The following is a 16,318-nucleotide window of genomic DNA, read 5'->3' on the forward strand; positions in this document are numbered from 1 at the left end:
ATTTTCTTTGACGCGCCACCAAACGTGCTTGCGCGCATGCGACGTATGGCGAGCACATGTTCTATGGTATGGCAAGAGAGGAAGGAATGGAGGGAGGGAGGCGCGAGTACGGCATACCCAACGCACAAGGCGAAAAAGGCAGCAATGTAATAATCAAATATAAAAAAAAATACGAAACAGAAATGAGCACAGCAACGACGCCATCGGGGAGGCGACAAGCCTTGAGACGCACATGACCACATCTCCTTGTCACCAGGACACACGAGCCAATACCCCTTGAAGGGGAGCGACCTCTGCCTTTCCGAAATTGCACGTGGGACGAGTAAGCGGAAGTGCCTGCGTGTGCGCATCGCGCTGTCCACCGTCCTTGCCGCCCCCACATCATCCGAGCACACACAGAGAAATGAGAGGAGCGCTCGAAGAAGAGAAGAAACAAAAGCCAAAAGGGCCGAAAAAAAAAGGGATGCAGAAAAGAGAAAAGGATGCGCTCCAGCTTCCGGCCGCTGCTGTGATGTGCGGTTCTCCTGTCCGCTTTCCGCCGTCTCCCTCTTTGCCCCGTCGGCGGCACAGGAAAGGGCCACGTGGCAACAGTGAGAAAATGTTGCCCCATTTCTTGTGCGGGCGTTGAAGCCGTGAAACAAGGAAAAAACGACAAAAACAAGGAAACGGCCGCTTCACTTATATGCGAGCTTGCCTGTGTTGGCACCGCTGTCCGACACTGCTTTCGTTGCCGTCCGTCAGCCACCGAGAAACGAACGGGCGGAGTGCCTAGTGCGCCTTCTGCCTTCCGCTGATGAAAAGACGGTGTGCCGGAAGCTTCACAGCAATGGGGTATCCAGCCCCCGCCCTGCACACACCCCTTCCAACAGCCGACAGAGCAACTCGGGAGAAAAGGAGACGAGAGGAGAAATGAGATGCACAAGACACATAGAGGACGATAAGCAAGCGGAAGGCAGCATCGAAGGAGAAAAAATAACGAAGGAAGCTTATGGGTGTTTCTATAGCGTAGAAGACAAAAAAGAGCTGCACAAACGGAAAACGAGGAAACGGCGCCGCTACACTACGCCCCTTCGCCCCCCTCCCCTTCCTCAGTTCGAGACTTGTGCACGTTCGCCGCTGCTGTAAGCGGCTTCAACTTGGTCCAGGTGGTGGCGTCGCGCCACGTACACACAAGCAGCGTCGAGAAACTCCGTCTCATCGTTCTCAGGCTCCTTGTCTGCCTCGTGCGCGAGTATGCACTGCTGCAACGTCAGCGGTTCATGGAGACAGACAAGGGGTGCCTTTTTCACCTCGGTGAACACTCCACGCTCACTTGGGTAGTTGCTGGAGCTGTCGGCGGATGGAACGCTCTGCGACACTTCCCTGTAGGAAGGCATCACAAGCTGCAGCGCGGCAGGTAGACAAAACGCGATACTACTCATTGTGTGCTACGACGGCGGCGGGGGTGTGGGCGGGAGGGGCAATAAGGAGCGTTGCTCAGGAAGAGAAACGAATACGGAGCCAGCGATAAGGGCGCCGGTGAAAAAAGGTCAGAGGGCGAAGAGCAACACAGAGTTTCTGTGCAGTAGTACGTGACAGTGCGCAAAGGTGCTGCCTCGATGTGCCTGCCGAGGTCTCTCCAGATTTGCGTGCGTGCTGCGTATTCAGAATCGATTATGCGTACTTCTGTGCTCTACTCGTGAGAAGAGATAGAGCATCGATTGGGCACGAACCTCGACGGGGTATGGGGGGTTGTCTGCAACTTCAGCCTACAGACGCGGGGATCGCGCGAATTGGGAGAGAAACAGAGAGACAGGAGATGGTGTGCCGGAGAGAAAACAAGGAGTCGGAGAAACCACGAGGATCCGAAGGGACCATGGAGCGATGAAGAGACGGAAGAAGGGCGGATAGAAATGCAATGAATAAGGGAGCTGCGAAGCGAACAGGCTGCAGAGCGTTCGGCGAATGGGGGGGGGGGTGCGGCACATGCGGGGTAGAAGGAGCATAAACCCGCACACGCCGGCACACCTGACTGCACGACGGGTAGTTTGCCGCCTCCTTCGATGACGAGCGAGGAATTCGCCCTTACTCATTGTAGGGACGAATTGCATCCGCCCGCTGGAATGTGGAGTCGGTAGAGGGTGATCTATAAGGGGCAACGCTCTGGAAATCATCACAGAAGTCGCAACGCGTGCACGATGAGGACAAAAAAGAAGCGGCATGGAGACGAGTATGCCCCTGCACCGCCTTCGCAGGAGAAAAGGACGACACTGCTGTGAGCAAGGAGAAGAAGGGCGTTCTACACTCCAAAGGCAGCAAAACGCCGCACCGGGACCCCCCCCACACACACACACATACACACTCTCTCGCCTTCATCTCACGTACTCGGAAGAATATTCAGGGCCCGCCGGAAATTCCTCTCGTCGAAGAAGGCTGGCACGCCAGCGCGCGCTCTCTTTCTGAGCGCACACGTGCTCGCATGCGTCTCCCGTGATTGCCCCCCCCCCGCGTGTCCTTCTGGCCTGCACCGTGCGCCTCTACTAGGCTACCGCAAGAGCTCGTCGATAAGACTTCGCCAGCGCACAAGCGTCTCGACGAAGAGCGGCATCACCTCACAAAGCGCTTCCGGACTGCAGTGACGCACCGGAAGAGACGTTGTGAGCACGACGACGTTGTTCTGCGTCGACAGACCGACGCCGCCGCCGCAGACCTCGCGACCTAGCAGCGACCCCTCGAGAAGTACCTCGTACAGCTTCATGCGCAGCGGTGGGTGGTCTGGGAGTTCCGTGAGAAGCGACGAGTAAATGTACAGCCGCTCGGTCGCGGGGTCGTAGGTAAGCAAGAGGGAGAAGTCCGCGTCTGTCCCTACTACACACGTCAGATTCTTGTCAAATTGCAGCGAGACCCCCAGCTTCTGCGCCAATATCTTCAGACTCTCCTTCGCCACTTGCAGCCCGTCCAAGTCGCTGGACTCGCTCATTCTTCGCGCACCATCAGCTCCGCCTCGAGGTGGATATGCTGCTGATGGCTTGGCTACCTGTGCCAGCTGGTGCTCCAGGTCCGCGTTGCGCGCCTCTGCTGCCTCCACCTGCCGCTGCAACCGCTCTATCTCACGCTCCATCTGCCGGGCGTCGTTCGTGGCGGGCTCATACTGCGTCTCGCGCCGCGCCGACTGGGGCCCGTACGACAGTTGTGGTTTCTGTTCGAGCTGGGCTCTGCTGTGTGTAGTGGGCGGGACAGCGGCAGGTGCTAAAGGTCGCATAGTGGTCGGCTCCTGTAGGTGAAGCACGCCTTCATTTTCTAAGCCAAACTGCTCACCCAGCATGGAATCCTCCAGCACACGGTTGCCGGCAAGCAGGAGCTGGTTCTCTGGTACACCGTAGGACTTCAGGTAGCGGCGAATCTTGGCGACGCTGAGCTTGCCCAGATCGCCGCGGATGACCATCTTGAACTTGCGCCCATCCGTGCTCTCTACGAAAAAGGCCTGCTTCTCTTCCATTTGCACGGGTTTCTGTGACTTCTCCTTTTTTTTTCGGGGGGAGGGAGGGGAGGGGGGGTTCCTTTTATCGGGTGGGCAAGAGAGGTAACCGGCCGCGTACTCACACGAGCGTGTGGGGGTGCTGCTCAGTGTTGATGTGTGTATCGTGTTGCTTGCCGGCAGTTTCGGGAGAGCCAGCGGCACACGCTGATTCGGCGCCGGGAGAGCGGGAGGGATAGAGGGGTGGAGTTTGGCTGCCAGCTGAAAAGAGAACATCTGCCGCAGCTGGGTAGCGTTCCTATGGCATCAATACGGCACTTGCCGTAAGCCGGCCCTTGAAACAGGCATGTCCTCTACACGGTGCTGCGCACAATCCAAAAAGGTGCTGCTGGCAGCTTGTGCAAGGGCCATCAGAGATGTGAGACTCGTGCACCCAGGCCGCGCGCTGCGACTAGCACATTCAAATGCCCACGCCTTCGTGAGGGCGCATTCTCTCCATGTCCGATTCGCTGCTCGGGGTTGTCTTGCAGAGAAGCGTGTGCTGTTGCGCTGACGAGGCGTATAGAGCGTGTGTCCATACCCTCGTGAACGCCAAAATGTGCAGCAGGACAGCGAAGCAGGCGGCAGTAAAGCAACAAAGGAAAGCCGGCAGGTGGGGCGTGAAGGGGCAAAGGTGAGCACACGCAAGACGCGACCTCCCTCCCTCCTCCCACAACACACGACGAAAAAACACGCGCGAGGGCATTCTTGGGAATTCCGAGCGGCTATGCGGCACTGCTCACGGAGGGAGATGCGGTGTTTGTGCAGAAGGAACCCATGAGGCGAAGACCGAAGAGAGACGCATGGAAACTCACGCCTCTCGGTTGTGAACCGCACAGGCGACTCCAGCCACGCGTGTGAGACGGAATAGTTATACCCACACCCACTTCTAGCTCCGGGAAACACTAGCACCGCCCGCATGAGTAGGCACCTCTGCGGCTGCCGCCGTCGTGCACCTTTGCGATGCGGTGTGCACGGTCGCGTCTCACGTTCTTTGGAGTGGCAGCGACGAGGCTACCAAGCAATGGTGGTGTCCTGAGAAGAGTAGAAGTGCGTCGAGCGGCGGCGTCGAGGGAGTGATGACTTCTAGCTGCTGGACGTGAAGGTGATGTAGTGGAAGCCTCCGTGGAGGCTGTTGTGACCACTGCTGCTGGATCGATAGATGCTGCGGAGTTGCAGTAGGTGGAGTCTGACGCTGTAGCCATCTGCAGCGCTGGTTGAGCTCGCCCGGCTGCTACCACTGCTCGCCTTGAAAGTACTGAAGCGTCCACAGTCGACTGTCAGGCTGTGCGCCAGTGCGGAGAGCTTTCTGGCCCACCAAATAGTCGCCCATCGCATACCCTCAACCACCGCCTGGCCTAGCGCTGCCTTCTCGGTGAGCTGGTCCTCTTCTTCCTACTACCGAAGTTGTGCTAGCACGTTGGTCTACTGTTGGCTGCCTTGCTCCATCGACCCGTCGACTTCAGCCGCGCACACCGCTTCACCGTTGCCTCGAGATTCACGGAGGTCTTCTCCTTCCTCTTCACGTTCCGCTTCACCACGGTGCTCCTGTCCGAAGCGCTTGGGTTGTACTCTCTGCTATGATGTCGCTCCGCGGAGTTCTTCCACGCTGTGAACACGCTCGAAAGCCTGCCAGTTGTCGCGCACGTCGATGCGACCGCGGCGGCGCCACGAGTACCAAAGAGCCGCCGCGCCCCCTCCATGGCGTCTCCGTTATTCAGCAAAACACAGCATGACTTTGTCGACGGTGGCCACGAACTTGTCGTGGTAGTTGATTGCCTCTGCAGCCGTGTTGCCGAGAGCACTAGGTAAGTTGTGAGTAGAGGAGAGCGTGCCAGCTCGCATCACCTGCTCCGCACAGAGCTAGTCCTTGCCCATTAGACGGAGGGGTGGGGCTTGGTGCACGAGTGAGAAGGCAATGCATGAGAGGCGGAGAAGAACAAGGAAGCAGGGCGAAAAAAAAAAACAAAGGCATCTCCCGCTGCGACAGTGTGATGCAGCAGCGGAAACAGGGAGTCCATCATTTGGTGCATGTGTCTACCGAGGAAGATGCCGCCTTTCCTGCAGGTGTGGGTGCGTGTGGGGGCTTGGGAGGGGTTTGTCCCAAAGGCGAGAGTATGACGAGCCGGCCAACTACAAAAAAATACTCATGCAGCCTTCATTCCCACTGAATACGCGCGAGCGATGCGTCGTTCTCCGGGCTCGTTTGCGGATTGGGAGTCAGCGGACAGCGATCACAAAAAAAAAGAGCAAACAGAGGATGGCCATTGGGAGAGGAGGAGGACTGCACGAAGGTGGACGCTGCACCGTACGCCGAAGTGTGCACATGAAATGCGTGAGCAGAGGACAGAAGACAACCACAGCTCAAAGACGATTACGAAACCAAACAGAAAATCAACGGTGAAGGCGGCGGAGGGAGGGGTGAAAAGCGCGTCGCGCGAAGGGGATACGTGAACCCGAAAAGCGTGGCCGCATCACCGGAAGGGGAGTACCGTGCGCCGCTGCAACGTCTGAACCTGTGAGGCAGTGAGAGACTGGAAAGACCGATAGGCAACAACATTGACAAGAAGCAGTGGCGGACGAAGCACTTTACCGCCTTTGCGACAGCACGCAACAAGCAGCACGGCCGAGATCGGACTGTCGGAGAGGGCACCTCCTCCCCCCTTTGGTGGAGATCGTCTCTAGGATGAAGCAGCAGAGACGCCCAGGCGATGTGGTGGCGCTCCCGTGACGCGGATTGCACCGTGTGGAGGAACCGCAGTGGACACTATAGCTGAACGTGCCACACACGCATAAAGGAACAACATGTCGACGCCAATGTTAGGCCCGACCATCCTCCTTCCCTCTCTGCCACTTTCGTCTTCGCTGGTGGCTCGACTACTCGCTCATCTACCGCGACACGGGTTTGCCTTCGTTCAGGTTAAACTCAAGCGTAACGCCTTCAGCTGCACCTTCACCTGCTGAGCCGAGAGGCACTGCCGCACACTCAGCACCCTGGGCTGCTGGGTAGGCGGAGGGGGTACCATAGCCGACTGCGTTGCCCCCACTGTACGACGCCGACGTGCTGGCGGAGGATGGCGGCGGCAGCACATATCCAGCTGTAGGGGGAGGCATCCTTTGCGGCAGGGTCAGGGCAGTGGTCGGAAAACAAGCCACTGTTCTACAACCAAGGCTCCGAAAGGCTGTGTAGAGTGCGTCACCGCGAGTTACAAGCTTCGCAGACCATGACGTCGCGAGTGACATCATGTCGTTCTTAATGGCATTCTCCATGCTCATCATCATCGTATTTGTTTCCCGCTGCTCATGCAACAGCTTCTCCAGCGCCTTGGCAGACTTGTTGGAGATCTTGGCTTCGAACTCCGGCGAGTTCACGTGGGCACACTTCTTCGCCACCTTTTCCAGTCCGTGCACGGCATTCTTCGTCTTCTTGACTGCCTCACGGCCAGTGGTGCTGACCTCTTTTAGAAACTCCAGCTCCGTTCGCATCATGTGCAGCTCGGCAGAGACGCGCCAGTTGCTGTACGCAGCGGCGAGGCGGCCAGCCGTCGGAGACGTGGGCTGAATGTCCACCGCCGCCTCCTGAGCGAGGTGCTTCCGCGCGTCCTCCATGGTGTCGCTGTTGTTCAAGAGGCAGCTTATTACTTTCTCCATAGCGGCAATGTACTTGTCGTGATATATCAGAGCCTCTTTGGTGGCCATGCTCAGCTCCTTCAGGTGCTTGTGCGTCGTATACACCTGCTGCGCCCGCAGCTGCTGGTCCGGGCTGAGGTACGACTTGGTCATGTCGACAAGGGGGCAGTAAGGTGACCGTGCGAGTGTGAGTGCACAGGAGTGACCGGTAACGGGCTGCGTAACGGTCACACAACGAAGGGGGATGGAGGAGAGTCACACCTGCAATGCGCACAGGCGAGACACTGAGAAAGAAACGATGTGCTTCCAGAGGCGGAGGAAAAAAACGGGTGGCGAGCAGACTTGCCGTGGGCACCTGCGTAAGCGTGCATTCTGGGAGCGATAGCAAGAGAGAGAGAGACGAAACGGAACAACACAGAGGAGTGATAGCGAGAGGGAGAGGATGATCATGATGCAAGCGGAAGCATCGCGTGCTAGCCCGGTAAACCGCTTTACCGAGCAACGGTGTATACTGTGTGTGTGGGAGAGCAGGAAGGGACTTTGACCACACACAGAAGCGCAGGCGCGCTCATTGGCGTGCACAACCAAAGCAGGAAAACAGGAAGATGCGGAGCGAGTGTGCATTGGCGGGAGGGAAGGTGTGCACCGAGGTCGTGGCGTGAGAGGCGAAAGGCGCACATCCACAAAAATGGAGGGTGGGAGGCACACGGTAAAGACTGCCGGAGCGAGCAGGAGGAGGGTAGCTGACATGTGGACAAGAGACACAGCGAAAGAGAGTGAGGCGCTGATGAGAAGAGAACGCGCACGGTAGTGGCGCCCAGCAGAGTGGGCAGCGCAAACCCCCGCTTACGCCACGCAAAAGAGAGGACACGCAACACACGACGCACTCAAGCCCAAAGGCGAGAGACGCTACAGCGGACGGTAGAAAGAAAAAGTGCGGTGGCCTTTGAGCTCTCTTGATTCTAACCTTCTTTGACGGCTGCGGCGCCCCACCAGAGTGAGGTGTGGCCTTGCGACTCGCGAGGAGCACCGCAGGCAACATCACGGTCAGACCGACAGTGATGCATGGGCGGCCATTCGCTTACAGAGGAAGCACATGAGCTCAGTCGGATAGGAAAGCGCTAAATGTGTATCTAGAGCAACATGACACTGGAGCTGCACAGCACCGCACTCGGAGAACGAGAGGAGAGTTTTGAAAAAGCAGAACTGCTCCACACGAAAGGAATAAGAAGAAGCGGTGCCCATCCACAGATAGCAACAGAGTTCATGAAAGGCGGTGCGAAGCGGACAAAAACAGGATAGTGCACACAGCGGAAGGAGAAAAGTGCCGTCACCAATGGGAATAAGCGGTTTCTCCGTACTTCTGCCGCCGACACAGGCACAGGCACGCACACCTGCGCGGCCACCCCGGCTTCACTCCGACGGAGGCCGACTAGGATAGCTGCATCCTTACCAGCGCCGGGCTCTTTCATTTGCTTTTTTCGTCCTTCGCAGTGGCGCCGCGCAAAATAAAATCGCGGGCAAAACCGGCGCTCTCCTGCCGCCGCGCTGCATCCGGCGTTGCAAGCGGTGGGAACGCGGCTGGGATATCCTTACTCGCGTCTTTCACGTGGTCGTTACCGTTGTGGTCGCACCGCCAGCCTTACGGGTCAGACAGATTCGCAGGTTGTTCTGGAGCTCCCGTGCCGGGCGCACACTTGTGCATCACTCAGGTGATCGCCTGCCCGTTTGCGCGCACCACGCTGAAGGTTACGGCCGGTAAGCTCGATGCCGTCTCATCGCGGACGAGCTGAATGATCGCGCGACCTCGACCATTGCAGGTGCGGACGAGTCCAACCAAAGCCATGCCCCAGGATACGGCCCGCGCCACTGCAGGTGCTGCGCACCTTTTTAACAAGCTTCGACTTTGACTCCGTTCGCTTCCTCTGTCTCTCATGACGGCTCGTGATCGCGATCAGGTTGTGTAATGCTCATTCTGATGCTTCCGCGCGCCAACAAAAGAATTCTTCGCAAGGTGCCTGCGACTCCCTGCGTCCTCGATCCGTGCCGTGAGCAGCTTGGCGAGCCCCTTGCATTGCGGCGCACCAGAAACCGTGCAGACGAGGGGTGTGAAGCGTGGCACACTTGTCCGGACGTCGATGCGGGTGCCCGCCTTCACCTCTGCGAGGTGGCGAGGGAGTACGGCGCTAGTGCTCTTGTGGGCTGCGGCGATGGCCTCGAGGCACCTCTGAAAGTGCGCGTCATACCGCGACTTCGCCTCAGCTCCTTGGTGACGCCTCCGCGGCACCGTCGCGTAATCGACGGAGGCGACCGCCTCGCTGCTCGAGCTGAACCAAGTCGTCGGGTGCCGAGGAAAGCATTCGGGACGGACTACAAGGAAAGATAACCACTGGAGGGCGATAAGTGAACAATATCTTACGTGGTGTCGTGAGCAGAGACAGAGATGGGAGACGGAAAGGAAGAGCAGCGGAGGCTAACACCGCGCACACATGCACGCTGGGCCGGAAGATGATGGGCGGTGGCGGAAAATGGGGAAGAATAAGAACGAGCTACATCACCACGGACGTGCACAAGGGTTTTGCTGTTGCGGAGGTGGGGTGCGGCAGAGAGGGGAGATTGTCCTGTGGCGGCATGTTTAAAAGTCGCGCTGCTGTCGTGCCTCGGCAAGAAAAAGAAGAGGGACGGGATGACCGAAATGGATGACGAGCCAGAGAGTCATATGTAGCTGGCCTTGCTGTACGCGAAAGCCGGGTATGCAGGCACACGTCATCTGGTATAATCCGTGAAACAAACGTTGCGCTCAAGACGAACCCATCGTCAGTAGCGCACACATGGTGTACTCATCCTTCTACCACTGGAGTAAGTTGCAGTGCTCATGCACGCAGAGAGCGGAGCATGCGCCGGTACACCGAGACCGATACCCTTAGACATGCATGCATGCGGCCGTCACATGTCTATTGTACTGATTTCGCGCGCTGATCTGTGCGCTTGGGCGTCGTCGACAGCATAAAACGAAGTACAGAGGCGGTGTAGAACGTTACGGAGCCTGGGAAACGATCGAAAGCAAAGGGGATAGAATCCAGCAGAATGAACAGAGCCGATCATCGCCGACGAGTAAGTGGGTGTGCTGGAGGGGCGAAAGCACTCCTCTCCCCTACCCTCACACACACACAACCAAAAAAGAGGAGAAGGGCGGGAGTCAAACGGCGCGGAAGCACCGCATAAATGACTGCATGCCGTGGTTTCTTGCGCGTCCTTGTCTTCCTTCTGGCCAAGGGGCACGTATGCGACGCTACGGCGTCCCTCTCTGACTGGGCTTTCGCCAGCTCTTTCGTCGTCCTCCTCCACAAAAGCACCGTCGTCGTCGTCCTTGTCGCGTGTGTGTGTGTGTGTGCTGGGGAGGGGGCAAGCATGAATGCACGCGCCTGCCCGCAGAGAAAAACAGCAGAGAAAAATCACGCAAGCCAAAAAAAAGGCCCTCATGCTCTTCACACTCGTGCCGCTTCTGCGTTACCTCCATCGCATGCGATGGCGCGCCGGGGCGTCGAAGGGTGTCAAACGGAAGTGCTGCACAGGGTCGCCTCTATAGGACGACGGCCTGTCACGGCAGCGCTGTCGTAGAGGCAAAGGGCGGATGGCCGTTGGCGTTTTTTTTTTGCCCCGTTTTAGAGAGAGTGCGAGTGAGTGAGTGAGGAGCGTCGGGTACTCCTGAACAAAGTCAATGAAGTGAGCTGATGATGATGGCGCGGCCGTCTGTCTGTGTGTGTGTCTGTGTGTGTGTGTGTCTGTGTGTGTCGGAGACGGGCAGGAAATCGTGTTCTAGAAACACGCGACATCGTCAGCGATAAGGGTTCGATAGAAGGTTTGAAAAAAGAAAAAAGAAAGAGATGCCATCAGGAATGCGCAGCGACCGGACTCGCCAAAAGGTGAATATATATATATGTGAGAGATGTACAACAGACAAAATAGATCCGAAAGGCGCCCCATCCATGCATTAAACCCATAAAGAAAGGAAGACACCTATGAAGGAGGGATGGTACACACAACAGAATCGCGCGCGTCTGTGTCGGAGTCCATCGCCCGGGCCATGAGAACAAGACATCCGAGGAGAGAGAGCGGGGGCTCTCTCAGCTTTCCGTTTCGCTCTTTGGCATTCTGAGGCGAAAGCCGTGGAGGATCCTCCCGGTCCCTCTCTCTCAATACGGTTTCTCCATCAAGATGCAGCGCTAAGGGCAGCGAAGCCTCAACCATGAAGTCGAAAACGTGCGTAAAGGGAGCTTGCGTGGGTGCCCTAACAACAAAGAAAAAGTGAGAAGACAGCTAGACCATGTGGACGCAAGTGCCGATGGCCCTTCTCGGAGGCGGGAAATCCATCCAGTCGCGAGCATATCGGAGCAAGCACCACAGGAAAGGGACGCAAGAAGAGAAAGACGCTCGCCTTCGCCTCGCAGAGGAGGAGGAAGCGAAGGAAACGAGCGTGATGGGGTGCAGAGAGCTGCCCTGTTTTCCTTTTACTCCAGACACGCCCACGGAAGCACCCCGACACGAACACCCACGTATTCTACGCTGACATTGCCGGTGGCACGTTCGTCTCATACCGGAGTGGGATGCCGGAGTTGCGCGCGCCGTCGGACACACGGGTGTCCGCCTCGCTTGGATGGAAGGTGTTGTAGTTCTGGCCGTACACCGCACTCGGCGCGACGGACGACATTTCGCTGCGCACACTGTGAAGGCGCCTCAGAGTACCAGTGACAGGGTCATCGCTGGCAGTGTCAAGATCGTGCTCTCCCACGCCGGCTCGATCAGGCGAGAAGCGATCAGCAATGAAAGCACCGTTTTTATGCATGACTTTGAAGAACTGTGAGGTGAGCGACAGGATTGCAGCCGTGGATTTGACAGCCATAGAGTCCAAATCCTTCTGGGCCACTTCACTGCGCTTGGCGATCTTCCTGTGGAGTTTATCGCACTCCTTCTGCAGCTTGTCCACCTCGGAGCTCTGCTTTCGCAGGTTCGTCGCAAGAAGAGCACTCTTTTCCGTGTGCATTTTGATCAACTCATCACGTTGGACGCACTCTTGCAGCACCCTGGACGAGTGGTCGCTGCGCGCTTTCAGCATCTGCGTCTGCTGGTGAAGCTGGTTGCGCACGGCGTAGAGCTCCTCGCTGTGCTCCCACCTGTGAATCGAGATGTGGAGGCGGGAACAAATGTTTTTAACGTCATCGACACCTTCCACGTCCGGCTGCACATTAAGGAAGCTGTTCTGGGCTGCGCTGAGCAGCTCACCGTAGTCCTTGTACAGTGCCCCCACGTACTCCATGGCGGTTAGGTACTGGTCGAAGTTGCGTTGCGCCTGCGCCGCACTGCGGTACAGCATGTTGCTCGTCTCTTTGATCTTGAGCACCCACTCCCTCTGAGCACGGCGGTTCGTGTTGGAGAGCGGTACCTGCTGCGGAACGGTTGCCATGGTTAGTCTGCGTCCCGGTCTCGTTTACATGAAGATACGCTGTGCTGTGAAAGCGGGATAGAGGCGGCGAGGGCAACATGCAGAGGAGAAGACCGACCCGCTGAAGGACGACAGGAGACGGAGGATGGGATAGAGAGATCGCGGGAGATCCGCAAACTAGCGCCAGAAAAAAGAAAAGACGCGAATCAGAAACACGAACAAAAGAAAAAAAAGGGGCAGAAAAGACGGCAGAAGGGGACGCCGGTGGAGGGAACCAAGTCGCGTGTGCGTGTCTGTCCAAACATGTGCCAGTGGCAGGCCTACACATGCGAAGAGAGCACCCGCTTGCACCTAGACAGACATCTGCAGGAAAGGTGTGCTCAACAGAACTCAGCGGCGCCGGCGAAAAGACAGCGGACGCGCTTGGCTGACATCATGAATGCTTTTGAGCAAGGGCACACTCACCCGCAAACGGCGGTGATGTACAGCGCTAGGAAAAACCCTTGCGCGCTCGCAGAGGGGGAGGGAGAGAGACACAGAGATAGAAAAGAACGATACGGAGACAGACGATGGAGATCACGCAGGGAAGAGCGGCCAAACGGTTAATAGAAAACGCAGATAGCCCGCAACTGAGTTTGGCACGCCGGCACAACAGCGCAGCACCACAAATGGGTGGCCGCTCGCTGGTATCGACACCAGTACACGACGAAGTCAGCCATCTTTGCCACAGTTGTTTGCCACGGTGCCTAGTGCCGCGTACCCCCGCGCAGGACTAGAACAGGAGCGGAGAGGCAGCGCACAAAGGACATCGTGGTCCATGCGACGAGAGCCACGAAAAAAAAAGCGCAGCACGCTAGCAGCCACCGCTGAAGAGAGCGGCAACAGAAATCCAGCGCCTGCACAAACACACACAACAAGAAAGAGACTCCCGCACTTGCGCATCCACTGCCCTGCCACTTCGCCGATGTTCTTCCATCGCCATACATATCGACAGGCATACGCACCTGCGCATCGCTTCGTGTGATCACTACGTGTATGCGAGGCGCTCGCCTTTCGACGAACCGAAATGCCACGAGAGGAGGGCGAGCCGAGACCCCTCAAGAAAAAAAATGAACGCGCAAGAAAATGGGGAGGGGGGGGGGCAGGAAACACGATGGAAGAGAGGGTGGGTAGATGGGTAAGGCATGAGCCGACTGCATCAGAACAGAAGCACGAGCGACGGCGCACAGCGCCCACGAAGAAAGTGCCTACGCGCTCGGAGGTATAAAACAAAACAAGGAAACCAGTGCACCTCCAGAAGAGACAGAGAGAGCGCTGAAAGAAGAGAAGAGGGTAATATTGCTTCACGCAGGAGGCACGTGCACGCGCGACAACACATCTGACCACTACCCTTCCCCTAAATCCGCTTACAGCTGATGGTGGTGCCGTCGATAATCTCCTCTTGCTTTGCCCCGTCTCTATGCCTCTCTTTTGGCCGCGTAGGATGTGTCTGGTCCAGCATAGAAAACGAAACCCGGATGCCACCACAGCACACGAAGGAGAATTGTAAAGCAGCGTTCAGGGCAAAGTCGGGCGACCATAAGCGGATGGCCTCGTCGCCGTTTACGGGACACGCACGTATGCATGATAGAGAGAAAAAAAAACGCACCCGCTCACAGGTAAGCGGGCTGTCTTCGTTTCTTGTTGAACTCGTGCGTTAACATGTTCATCACATGTGCGATTTGTGCTCGAGAAGGTTCTGTGCACGTATCCATCCGCGGTTGCCTCTCACCAACCACTGGAAAACACGGATGGGAGTCTCTCAAAATCAACATTCATCACAGAGGGAAGGAAGGGGGAAGGCACAGCAAAGAACAACAACCTCAGCCGCGCCGTGGCTTATGGGTCATCATGTATGCAAAGACAGACACAGAGAGAAAGACAGGGCCGCAAAACCAAGGAAGAGTCTGTGTGGTTGGGTGGGCCCGAAACGCACAGATTGAACAGCTCTGCCGACCGCGAAGGAACACGACGAAGGTGCATGCGCCTTGACACTCGACCCGAGCAACGTCCCAAACTGAGAAACAAAAACAACGCAGATCAGCTCACACAACACCTTAGTGGCGTAATGCGCGTTTTACATGATAGGAGGGGGAGGCGGAGCATCGACGAGGAGGAGGAAATGCAGCCACGAGCCGGAAAAGAGCGTATCGTCATGTGTAGTCAACACCGACTAGACGACTCCTGAGAACCGCCGCACTGAGCACATGACTGATGATAAAAGATGCACTCGCAGATCCGCTGTGCGGTACCGAGAAGGCCAAGGGTGCCCCCGTCCGTTTGATTGCGCGCAGAGCTGGCTTGGCTACGCAGCATGGCCAGGCGGAGCAGTTGAGAAGTGCAGCGCGCTGTGGTCGAGATAGCGAAGAATAGCAAGCTTCCAGAATTGACGCCGCAGTTCTGAGGCATAGTTCAGCTATACGGACACGCCAGCCACAATATGCTCGTCCCAGTAGCAGACGATCTCTTCGTCTCTCATGCCAAACAACCGCCCTTCTTTTAGCTGCGGCGCGCGACCCGGCCGCGCGTGGTCAGCACAAATCCTAAAGTACGATGAGGAACAGGACAAGGAACGAGATCACTACAAGGGCTCACAGCCCCACCAAGTCCGAGAATGCATCTGTGCTACCGTAGAATGCACCTTTGCCTTCCCGTTTCCTCGTCCGCTTGCTTGTCAGCAAACGGGGGAGACATGGCCGCCAGTGCGCTCTGCAGTGCAAGTTGCGAGTTTTCAGATCGCGCATCCCACTGCTGAGAACGCCATACTGGAAGGTGAACTATACCATCCGTGCGTGCAAGCATGCTTCCGTCTGCGATCGATGCGGCTCCAGTTTTGTGAAGCAACGCGCTTCCGCGAAAACACCAGCGACACATGAAGTCGAGGAGAAACGGAATATAGCAAGAAGAAGGAGATGAGCTGAGGGTGACTCAGCCTACTCAGGCACGATCTACCGATCAGCGAAGACGTGGCGCTCTCACCCACAACAACGTGCGATCGCTAAAACGAAGTGTGCCCACAGAGACAGAGGTGCGTGCACAAAGAAAACTCTACTATTCACGTAAAAGGGTCGGCAACACTCCGCCGAGTGGGTAGTAGGGCACTTTAACAGCCGTCACAAAAACAGAAATGATGCGTTGCCGCTGCTGCTCTTGTTCTTCGACTGTCTCTTAAACAACCCTCCGCAGTGAACCGCCATCGCTGCCCCGCTAAACACGCAACAGCGAAAACTGCAGAAAAAAAAACAGCATTCCCCCCTCCAGATGCACTGCGACGGAACCAACGTGAGGAGCGGCAATCCTGATCCACACATACCCACAGACAACAAGGGGCCCAATAGGAGCACAACCGCATTAAAGGAAACCGACTAGGGGGTTTCCTTTTCCACAAGTTCGTGCCGCTGCCACAAAACACGGGCGCAACTCCGCCCTACACCCGGCGCGTCACAGGCCCATCCGCGCGGTGTAAAGCAGCCCCAGACACTCGTTGCAGCAGTGCGCTGGCTCCCTCATCTCAGCTGGGCCCCTGCCTCGAGCTCTACCCACCCGCCTCGCCGGCCGCCACCTGGTGCGATCCCTCCGGGGCGGCCCAGGCTCCTCCACCAGTGGGCAGTGTGAGGGCTGGACGCGGAATGCACTCGAGTCCGCATGACGCTCCGCCCATCACATGGATGGCGCAAGCGTGTGCACTGCCGCAGCGCTCTCCCGCGTAT

At 57.3% G+C, this 16,318-nt stretch overlaps 4 protein-coding genes across 4 annotated transcripts; all 4 read right to left on the bottom strand.

The window, feature by feature from the left end:
* Positions 1 to 1,088: 1,088 nt before the first annotated feature.
* LDBPK_310760 (hypothetical protein, unknown function) lies at positions 1,089 to 1,421 on the bottom strand (the record flags this gene model as incomplete). The annotated part of the gene is made up of 1 exon (XM_003863118.1): positions 1,089 to 1,421. One exon carries the CDS (start codon positions 1,419 to 1,421, stop codon positions 1,089 to 1,091), a length of 333 nt encoding a protein of 110 aa, XP_003863166.1.
* Positions 1,422 to 2,524: 1,103 nt separating this feature from the next.
* LDBPK_310770 (hypothetical protein, conserved) lies at positions 2,525 to 3,478 on the bottom strand (the record flags this gene model as incomplete). Its single annotated transcript, XM_003863119.1, has 1 exon — positions 2,525 to 3,478. The coding sequence occupies one exon, from the start codon at positions 3,476 to 3,478 to the stop codon at positions 2,525 to 2,527; it is 954 nt and encodes a 317-aa protein (XP_003863167.1).
* Positions 3,479 to 6,385: 2,907 nt separating this feature from the next.
* LDBPK_310780 (hypothetical protein, unknown function) lies at positions 6,386 to 7,279 on the bottom strand (the record flags this gene model as incomplete). Its single annotated transcript, XM_003863120.1, has 1 exon — positions 6,386 to 7,279. One exon carries the CDS (start codon positions 7,277 to 7,279, stop codon positions 6,386 to 6,388), a length of 894 nt encoding a protein of 297 aa, XP_003863168.1.
* Positions 7,280 to 11,687: 4,408 nt separating this feature from the next.
* Positions 11,688 to 12,590, bottom strand: LDBPK_310790 (hypothetical protein, unknown function; the record flags this gene model as incomplete). Its single annotated transcript, XM_003863121.1, has 1 exon — positions 11,688 to 12,590. One exon carries the CDS (start codon positions 12,588 to 12,590, stop codon positions 11,688 to 11,690), a length of 903 nt encoding a protein of 300 aa, XP_003863169.1.
* Positions 12,591 to 16,318: the final 3,728 nt, after the last annotated feature.

This window comes from Leishmania donovani, chromosome 31 (genome assembly GCF_000227135.1).
Source record: "Leishmania donovani BPK282A1 complete genome, chromosome 31".
Lineage (NCBI taxonomy): Eukaryota > Euglenozoa > Kinetoplastea > Trypanosomatida > Trypanosomatidae > Leishmania > Leishmania donovani.